This window comes from Aplysia californica, unplaced genomic scaffold (genome assembly GCF_000002075.1).
Source record: "Aplysia californica isolate F4 #8 unplaced genomic scaffold, AplCal3.0 scaffold00213, whole genome shotgun sequence".
In the NCBI taxonomy this organism is placed as follows: Eukaryota; Metazoa; Mollusca; class Gastropoda; order Aplysiida; family Aplysiidae; genus Aplysia; species Aplysia californica.
In genome coordinates, this window is record NW_004797483.1 from 147,258 (window position 1) to 158,215 (window position 10,958).

The window sequence follows — 10,958 nt, forward strand, 5'->3', positions numbered from 1 at the left end:
CGTGTGTGTCAGAGAGAGAGAGAGAGAGAGAGAGAGAGAGAGAGAGAGAGAGAGAGAGAGAGAGAGAGAGAGAGAGACCCACGTGTAGGACTAATACTCTATCTACGGGACACACCTGTTTTTGTTGAATAAACGTACCGACAAGTCAATATAGATTGTCGAAACCGGGAGATTTGATGAATTCCTATCGTGCTTGGCAAATGTTGTAACTTTGTCACACTGCGTTGCCTTGTTACCATTGCTGCAGTTGTTGTTGTTGTTGTCACTTTGTAGCTAATCGCTTTCCACCGTTCTCTATACTGGGCTAGTCTCTTGATGTTATTCCATGTCTTCCCACTTTTCTGTACATCAATTTCCGTGATTCTTCTCCAGGTTTCACGCGGTCTTCTCCTTTTTGTAGCTAATACATAACAAGTATTACATAATGGCCGTTGGTGTTTATGAAAACTTACACAGCTGATGTTGTTCTTGTTGTTGTTGTCACATTGCCTCAAAACACAAGTCTGTCTGTTTGTTTGATTACAGAGAATCCAACCGATGCAAATAAGCGGCCCTTTAGTTGACGTTGTTGTTGTTGTTGTTGTTGTTGTTGTCACATTGTCTCAAAACACAAGTCTGTCTGTTTGTTTGAGTACAGAGAATCCAACCGACGCAAAAAGCGGCCCTTTGTTGATGCTGTGGCCGCCGCTGTTGCTGATTCTGCTGTAGCTGGTGTTACATAATAGCCGACATGGGTTAGTGGAAATTGAAACATGAACTGTACTGATACACTGATGTTGTTGTTCTTGTAGTTGTAGTAGCTGTTGTTGTAGCTTATGTTGCATAATAATAACTGTCGCACTAGAGGCGCAAAACATGACGCTGTTGTTGAGCTGTGGGTCTACGGCGAGTCAGCACGACAGTTTAAGTTACATTATATAACAAGACAAAAGCCTGTCTGCCTATTTGTTCGAGCACAGAGAAGCACATCGGTCATGGCGAGTCAAAATACGCGTGTTACGTTCACTATTACATCGAAGCAATGGCGGTCTTCAGCTGGTGCATAAAGGCATGACAGACAAGCAGAAATAAACGAGGGAAAGAAAAAGAACTTGGAACTACCAGAGGCGGCCTCCAACCACAAGCTGGACATTAGTAACGCTGAGAGGAAAGAGATTTTTAGACAGCCCACCAACCACCAGCGCCACACTGTGACTCATTTAGTTTTAATTTTAGTAAATACAAGAGTTTTACAGCACTTGCAACCCAAGTACGCAATATATTCAAGTAAGCCGAAGATTAGATGTGTTACTAGAGAGTAACATACAAAGAAAAGAAGGAGGAGAGATAAGGACGATAGATGTTCGAAGGGAAAGAAAGAGCAAACCACACCAGAGCATCCACCAACCGCCGGCGTTCATGTCACATTGTGACTCGTGACTCGACCATCCGACAGAGACAAAATTGTAAAGCAAAGCATACCGACAGCCTTGCATACACTGGCACATGAACCCTTTTTCTTTTCTTTTTTTTCAACTGACAGCAATTTTGTTATGCCTCATCGACATTTTTCAGTCAAACTTCCCAGAAAAAGTAGGTTTTCAAAACTTGCTGCTTCAGCCAAACCGGGGCTGTACTCGACACATGCCACCCTTACAAAGAGAGGAACACTCGATAAAAAACCGCATCCAAGCTTAGCGAGTGAAGAGCCAAGCGGTGAACGACCTAACGTCTTTGCGAGACGGGTGAAGAACCTGGCTGTTACAGTTTGCACCACAGAAGCCAGTACTACAAAGAGAAGTGCCATATATATATATATATATTATGAGCCAACACTAAACAGACAGAAGAGGCAGACCCCATCTGTGCGACAAGGGATCATGGCCTTATCCACAAAGGTTTGACACGCACTCCGACTTTTGGAAGAAAACATTGTTAACTTCAAGTGTCAAATATACATGCATACACACTTGCATTATATCTGCTACATCAAAACCCAATACTGGTGCATCATGTACTACTGTGAACAACAAGAGGGAACTGTGTTCATAGCATACAAGACTTTTCTGCAAGATCCCCCCACCAGAACTTTTTTTAAATTACAGATGACCTCCTTTTCTCCTCACTGCCACCAAATACTGAATTCAGGTAGTTTTAATTATGCTGGAAGAACAGGACTATCCAGTACTATTTTCACTTCTTCACTGTATGCCACCACCCCCCACCCCTTTATTAAACCTTTTAAGACATTGAAAAAGCAGACATTGGACCTTGTCCTGAGGGTGGTCAAAAATCAAGCATATATTACTGAATTAACTGGGTTGGTTCAGTAAAGGCAGTCTTCAGACAAGGACTGATTGTAGAAGGGCAAAAGCTTATCACTCAATTTTTCTTTCTGAGGCTTGTACTTGTAAGCTGTCCTTCGGTTAAGTTAGTTAGCTGTTGATTCTGCTCATATGATCGAAGACCTGATTGACTGTAAATGTTCTCTGCACACCTCTATTGATACAATTCAGAACTCATTATGGAAGCTGGCTGCTTCCAACCAATCTTTCAGGAGAAAAGTTGAGAGAGTTGGACAATACATCTCAACAGCAAGATGAAGATGCTCAATAAATTTTCCGCCCCACGTGGGAATCAAACTCAAGAGCTCAACATGGAAATACCATTGAAGGCGGTTGGAGGATTGTGTAAGTTCTGATCATGTTCATTAGATTATAAAAGACAGACCTTCCCGCTCACATCTAATCCTAAACATTTTCTTCATGGTCACAATATAAAATACGCAGTAATAGGTTTTTTTAACAGTCTCATACTTGGGGGGGGGGGAGAGAATAGCCAGGAAAAGTGGGTTTAACACTTAATTTTACCAAAATTAGAAGCTTTCACCAAAGCCAAATATAAAAACAAGAGCTACAAGCCTTGAAGACACTGACCTTGGTGCTGGTGATCTCGTTGAGCCTGGCCTCGATGCTCTGCTTGTTCTTGGGTCGGATCAGACAGTAGAGAGAGTCCAGCTCCGGACAGCTGCGAAGCAACTTCTCGATAAACACCTTGCCCACAAAGCCCGTCCCACCTGTCAACAACACACTCTTGCCCGCGTAATACAGGGGCACCGTGAGCTCGCCGGCCGAGACAGCCAATTTTGGCGAGGTGGCATGACGATGTTCATAATGTTCGTGTAGGATGGACATTTCCGGGGTGGTACGGGAAGGGGAGCCTACTCCATCCTGAGTTGTTTTGGGTAAAAAATCCTCATACTGTTTTAGGCTTGGCGCCAGGGTAGAGGCAACTTGAGTCAATGGAGACGACAGAGGAGAGGTTACAGGATCCATTGATGTTGGGATTTTGTTACTGCCGTTGGAGTTAGTGAATGTGTTGGAATCCCCTGGCTTACGCAGAGTCTCTTGGTCCTCTCCCGCACCGTTGAGGGTATTATGAAAGCCGTTGACCACGACCTCCTTCTCAGGAACCATTGTTGTTTTCATGATAAGATCCTTGACAATACTGCTGCTCTGGTTCGTCTTTGAGGGCTGTTGAGGAGAGGAAACAGTCATCTCACCACCACCTTGTTCACAATCCTCCGAGGACATTCTACTTCCCTCTCAGCTCATCAACGAAAAAGCCCTTCACTGCGGGACCACTGCAGAAGACAAAGCACAACAGCCAGTATTAATATAAGGTTGTTTTTTGTTGTTGTTGTAAGAGTTTTACATAGGTCATATAAGTGCTAAATATTTAAGGTGTTACATGAGAATAATAAACACAAAATAGAAGGAGGAGGGATAACAACAATAAAAGTTTGAAAGAAGGAGTAAACCATACCAGAGTACCCGCCAACCATCCACTGTAAAATAATGTTTTCTCACGGCAGCAGTTTACCCTCAGGAGCACCATAAAGGTTGCAGTTTGACAGGAACTGACTTGGATTTATACCATTCATTGAAAAGCGGTATTTGTCTTGTTTTAGTAGGGGTATTACGGCACTCGCAACTGCATAAGGTCATATGAGTACGCGAAAAGAGGTTAAAGGAATCTATCTCAACAGAACACGCAAAAAACACTTTCCAGATTAATCAACAAACTGACAAACATCGCAAAAGATAAGATGTGTTAAACACATTTAATTTATTTCAGCATTAGAATCTTTTGTTAAACTGTCATGTTTCAGTGTTCACACAAACATGTGCCTGAGTTGACCTTAACGATCAATCCATTGAAAGTATAATTCTTAGAAATGAAGGCAATAATTAAGGCAATTTTTTTTTTTTTATCACCATTAATAACTTTTGCACTGAATCTGAGGTCTATTTACAACACTTTTTCATTTTTAAAAAAACCTCTGTTCTGCACTAAAAATCTCTTGGCAAAAAGGTGAGAGAATACCAAAGTCCAAGAAACTGAAATGGAAAAGACAATTATTTTCTTGGAAAACATCTGACATGGAAGGGCGAAAAGAAAACCAAGACAAGCTGAGGGCCATGAGCTAAAATTTTTTTTATCAGCAGTAGGCTTGTATTATTACTGTGTCACTTCAGAGGATCAGTCCAGTCATTCAAAAAACATGCAGAAAGTCACAGTTCTAGAAGACACCATAAACACACACATGTATAACCTCCACATCACAAGCACTTTAAAAACCTGTACCTACCAAATGCCACATGACATTCAGCATTGTTTCCTGGCCTACTTTTCTCATGCCCCCTTGGACTGATCAGCTCCTGATTTAAATTAACAACCATGCTCTAATCAATGCACTATGCCTGCTGTTATCTTGTATCACACTCCGAGCTCATGAAAAATGTTTGAATATTACATTATATAAGTATTTCACATAGTATTCTAAAACCTGTACAAGACAAACACGAGTCAAGTAGTTGTACAAACCGTGGGCTGAATGTGCCAACCTAAAATTTTACGCTGCTTATAATGTAAAAATTTAAGTGTATCTTGCTCACTTCGGTAACAATAATCACCCGTAATGTAGGCTGGTGACAAAGCAAAACTGAATGCCCCCCCCCCCCCAAATAAAGGCAGAGAACTAAGATGAAGACTTCACAATTCTGAAATGGGGAAAAAAAAATAGAAAGAAACTTTACACAAAGAACAGCCTGCAGAAAACTCTTTAATCACTGATTATGAACTTCAAACATACTAAACCAGTTGGAACACAATGTGCAGTAGAACACAAGACATTATGAGCCCTGCCCTTAAAAAAACAACGGTTAACCTTTTCCCTAGAAAGTCTCGCCATCCAAGAGAAACAGTTCACAATTACATCTATCACATTCCAGTTAACGTTATAAATCACCTCAATAAACTTTCCTGTGTAAATTCTGAAAAGAAAGGTACATGAACCAGAGATTTTTACTTTACGAACATTTTGTTTATAGTTCCAAAAGTAGAGTTGCATTTACGATGTTGTTGGAATAGGATTGATGTGAGAGTGGAACTGTTAGATTATAGACATAAAAAGATCCTGTGCTTAAAAAGCATTAACTCTGGCAAATGCCCATAGTGTCTGGTTCCCCGCAGTATATATTGCAACTTAGCTGACAGCCATCAATCAGTTATTGGGTACCTTGCTATTAAAAGTGATTTAAGCACCATGTCCAATACTGACATGCTGATTATTATTGCCCATAAAATTAATAGTATTTATGACAAGCACAGGAGTTAAACCTTTCAAATTCATTACCATAAAACAGCAGCATATAATAATACTAAGAGCAAAATGCAAACATTCACTATATTTTTTAAGTTTCTTAAAACAGACTTGAGAAGAGGAATACACAAAAAACTAAAATTAGTTAACAATCTGACAATCCCCTTTTCACCTGATGTGGAAATAATGCATGGTGTGAAGACAATGAACGATTGAAACATTCTCATATCTATTATTTTCTAAAAGCAAGAGAATGTGAACCCAATGAGCTTTGAGACTTCAAAACTACAACAAATCTCATAGAATTTACAACCTCTCGTTTTATACTGTGAAACTAGCAAAAGTATTGATTTTTTGTTGATTTCCAACAAACTGCCCACAGTGATTGCAAGCTTGAATGTTGAGCAAAATACAGAAGAAAACACCCCAAAATGTGAGTGGACATAGAGGTTAAATGGATTTAATCTAGGCATAGAGATAGAGTGTAGGAAAAATTTCAGCAGCAAGACATGTAGGATCACATCTTGTTATCCTCTCACAACGTGGTCCTCCTCACAGTTGCTCTCTCTCTCTCTTTTTTTAAAGAGTGTTTTACAGTGCTCGCAACTTCATAACGTCACATATTAGCGCGTGGGACACATTAAACATTTTCAGTTGGCAGCAAATTTTGAATTATGCCCGGATGGCGGCCGAAGCGTATTCTTATCGATTCTGGACCACCAAGGGATCTTTAACCTGTGCAACGTGCACACGGGACCTCCAAGATTTTTTGCCCTTGTCCAAGAAGGCTAGGAGTAGATCTTTCCTACCATAAGATCAGAGGTGTGGCTGAAAGACAGCGGCAGTAAGAAGGAGCCAAGAAGTAATAGTAGAAAGGCTGCAGAAAGAGTTTTAGAGTTAGAGCCCAGGGGAAGGGGGCAAAGGAAGTGAGGGGGTGGGGGAAGAAAGTGGAGATGAAAGCAGACGACAGAACATTGTAAGAGAGCAGGAGAGAATGTGAAAGGAGAAAATTCTATAGAAGAAAATGTTCTGTCGCTATCCGGATTCGAACCCAGGAACTATTGAATGAGTGGCGAACATTTTATAACCTTCAAGTCTAAGCCACAAGAGCCCCCACAGACGCTCTTTCCGTACTAACAAGACATCCAATCAAACAGAGAAAGCGAGCTAAAAATAACCTAACAACAATTGCAAATCTCTGAAAAAAACATAAAAGAGTTGCTTTGCAGCAGATACCATCTCACTGACACTTGTTTGGGAATTAAATTACTGATTCTTCAGCAAAAGAATGGTCTTGATGATCAGTGCAACCTAAAAACAGGACAAGCCTTTCAGAGGCTAAAACCATCATCAAAAGGGAGCTATAAAAGCTAAGAGGAAGGAACAACACTCACACTAAAACTAAGATGACCCCTAATACCTCAGCTGTCAAGATCAGGTTGATCTGTTCAGACTGTGACTTTAAACAGGACACAACTGACTGAAACAATGCCTCTCTACACAAAATTCAAGATTGGAGATTCAGGGCAGTGTCAGAACAGAACAAACGTTCAAACAGGTAACCGTATGCTGCAAGCCTGGAGGGATTTTTCTTTTTTTTTGCTTTAGGGGTGACTAAAAGCAAAAAAGGTTACGGCCAACGTCGAGCAGTCTCGTTTTCTCGCAGTACCTTTTGAAGGCATTTTCAAATGAAGAATAGATCTAGTCCGGGAACGTTGCCCCAACCACAATTCAAGTATCTGAATATTCAGGCATCTAAAAATCTCTAGCTCTAGAAATTGAATTTGAGGCAAAAACAGCTTCTTCCCAGTCCTCACAAAATGGCAGAGTGAAAGATGACGCCGAACTGTCGTAAAAAATAACCCCAAAAAAATCGAGAACAGAAACCATTCCGAGAAATAGAGGACAAGTTTATTTTCCAGAGCGTTAGGAAAAATAGTCACTTTGTAAAAAAATTACAGGATGAAAAACAAGATAAACTAATTTTGTAAGTATTCAAAATTCAGGGTATTATTTCTTTTTAGAACAGTTCAAAGACTATTGTAAACACACAAAGTAAATATACTACCTTGAAGGAATAGAAACAAAATTGTACTCGTGACATAATCAGACACACTCTTGATAACTAGACTGCTCAGTTTATTGCACAAAGAAAAAGACGATCCTTGCTTATCATTTCTTTGTTTTTGAACTGAACCAGCAATTGATATCAAGCATTATATGGTTTTTAAACAACATCCTGTGTTAATCTTCATTTGTACAGCTGAATATAAAAGCTTTTTTAGATTGCTTTTTCCCTGATAGTACTTAGTACTAGTGATACAGTTAATTTTAATAAAGTTGATGTTATAGTGATGGTGGATAGAAATTATAATTCAAATTGGGACTTTTTTCTTGCAAAGATGCTCAGGCTCCCTTTGAAGAGAGGTAAGGACACAGAAATGGGGCAAGAACAAATTCCTTTGATTCAGTACAGATCAAGAATCTCAATAAACTTTTTCAAGCTCTAGTGCGAATGACTGAAAGGCCTGACAGTGCTAAATATTAAAAGATAGAATGAGTGTAGAGACAAAATATAATGGGCAAAGTTTAATTCTGATACAAAAACTGGGTGAGAAAGTTCTGTTATTGAACCATTTCGCTTTCACAAAGTAGGCAAAAGCCTCTTTCTTGCAAAGCATCTAATACACTCCCATCATTCATCATAGACTACAATACTAAAATTTTAGAGCAACTGGCTACACTAGGTTCCTTAGGCCTACATTTTAATCTGCTCTTCAAGTTGTCCGAAAACAATATATGTCTGAGCGCACTAAATTTAAAGTTTAAATGTGAACTGAGGGAAGGCCTGTAAGAAGTGGGAGGGTGCCTCTCTTCATATCATGGGACTGACACCAAACCCAGAAGTAGGATAGTCGTAGTGTTAGACTGTGCTAACACTAACACTAACTTCCGAATAACAGCAAAACCACCCTGAGAATGGGAATAGCGGAATAGGGCTAGAGTAGAGGCGGGTAACTTCGCCACTCTCAGTTGGCTCTCGTAACAAAACAAGCCTACACCCCCTCTATGCTCAATACTCAACGTATTAATTTGCGACGGAAAAGAAGTTGATGTTCATGTTCAGAGTTGTGTAGTATCAGTTAGTAGAAAATGGACAACTGGTAGCTAAGTGTGAGACAGGAGGGAAAGTAAAAGAATACCATTAAATGAATACCCCTCTAATTGAATGAATTTGAACGTATTACTTAGACTACTTCTACTATAGTATAGTATAGAGACTTACTTACTATAGAGTTCAATCTTGATCTCTAAATCTAGATAGATTATAGCCTAGTAGCATCTTACAATTAATTTTTTATTACAATATTTATAAGGAAATGTGTCTCCCGAGACCAGGATCCTGGTCCACAGAGACACCCAGTCTAGGGGGACCATGAAAATATTTTGCTTTGCGCATGCGTGACCACACGAATCATTTCCTTCTGCTTCCAATTGTTGTCATTTCGTTTTCCCAAATGGCAGGGACGGTCGAATCGGTGTCCGTTGGACAGTACTTTGAGAATTTCGAATCTTTCATATTATTTGTCTGTACTTAGTTCACAACCCCGACGTTCTGTCAAGTCTCGACAACAGTTTGCTTTGCTTTTCATCTACCTTTTCCAAGCTGTCACGTGCTCTTTTTCTTTTCTTGTTATTGTTCGTCACTGAATGCAAGTTGATCTTGCGTCTTGTGCACTATCAAGACTGCGCGTGCTCAGGCGTGTTTTGAACACAGAAGTGTGAGTAAATTTCCAGCATTAAATTTAAGAGCATTATTAAATCGGGCTTATATTTATTTTAACTCGCAAAGCTGAAAAATGTACTTTTACACCTGCACACAGAACACGCCTGAGCACGCACACTAATATTATAATTCTAGATTCTATCTATTCATTTTTCTCTAATAGAAATAATTCCCTTTGTGTCGTGTACACTTATTCATCTCTCTCTCCCTACCCCTCCCTTCTCTCTCTCTCATACATAAGAAAGTGGCTATTCTCACCCGCCCGGAAGTTCTCGCAAGATCTACTCCTCCCCTCTTCTCTCTCTCTCTGTCTCTTTCTGAATACTGTCTATCGGTGTGGACGATCAAATTGACCAAAACAAAGTTAAAAAATGATGTTAAAACACAAAAGTAAATTAATTTGGTTGTCTACAAAGATGCTACAGCTATTTAACTTTTCGAATCGAGCCGAACTACGCGGGTCGCCTTTTTGTTTTGTTCTCTCTCTCACTCTCTCTCTCTTCACTGCCCACAGACAAAATTGTGCGCTTTTAGTAGGCTACAAGTACAGTTGTAATGGAACGTTTGTTCACAGCACAGAATTCTACAATTTTTCTCTTATCACAGTGTAGAATTCTGCCTAGACTCTTCCAATTTATAATCTATATAGACTAGAGAATCTAGCCTACTTCCTAGAGATCTAATCTAGATTAGTAATTAGTAGGCCTACTAGATTCTATCAACGAGAAATCCAGAATCAAGTAGATCTAGACTAAAAGTCTAGATCTAGAATTTAGATTAGTAGACTCTAGTGTTGGTCTCACTCTAGCAGTCTAGATTATCTAGCCGCAGTTGAGAAACTCCGGCGCCGAAACTCCTTCCCCCTATTAAGTATTAGATCTAATTATTGTGAGAAAACCAAACTTTCAATATGATTTGATTAACTTTCCAACTCTAGAGATCTACCCGTGATAATTTATAAGAGAAAAGCGAAGAAATACAAACCAAATGCAATAAGATCGAACTCGGCTAGACTTCGATTATAATCAGTCAGTCAAAACAATCCTGTTCAGTGTTCTGTCTGCACGGCGGAGTCCCGAAAAGAGCAAAAATAGAGATTTATATTCAATACAAAGTCTTGGAAACCGCAAATTCCTGATGAATTTCAAGCAGTATCCGAGCAAGCACAACAAATTTTAAAAAGTAGAATACACTCAATTCGCTGCGAATGCAAAATCCACTCGGTAAACACATAATACTAGCTACGACTGTTTGTCCGGGTCTGATCCTCTCTGCAGACAGTTGTTGCTGGCCAATACGGAAACGTATACGCTTCCATTTTCAATTTTCTATCATAAAAGCGACAATGCCAGTTTTTTGGGGGCCTAGGCTGTCACCTTAAAAATTAACTCAGGCTGACAATCATCAAGCTCTTCTTTGTAGCCTTTGAAAAAATGAAACAAAGCTCTTCCTCTTCTTTTAGCATCGTCTTTATTTCCCGAATTCACACCTTGATGCCTGAGAAATAAAATATTTTGTATAAATAAT

At 39.6% G+C, this 10,958-nt stretch overlaps 1 protein-coding gene across 2 annotated transcripts in view; it reads right to left on the reverse strand.

Annotated features, from left to right (window-relative positions):
• The window catches only part of LOC101853321 (fatty acyl-CoA reductase 1), a gene marked incomplete in the record, with an annotated part of 59,706 nt that extends 48,748 nt beyond the window's left edge, over window positions 1-10,958 (reverse strand). The window contains 3 exon segments of one of the 2 annotated variants that reach the window (XM_035970038.1): window positions 2,916-3,622; window positions 9,115-9,391; window positions 10,416-10,958. In XM_035970038.1, the coding sequence (XP_035825931.1) occupies window positions 2,916-3,572 (657 nt within the window). 2 annotated transcript variants of the gene reach the window in all.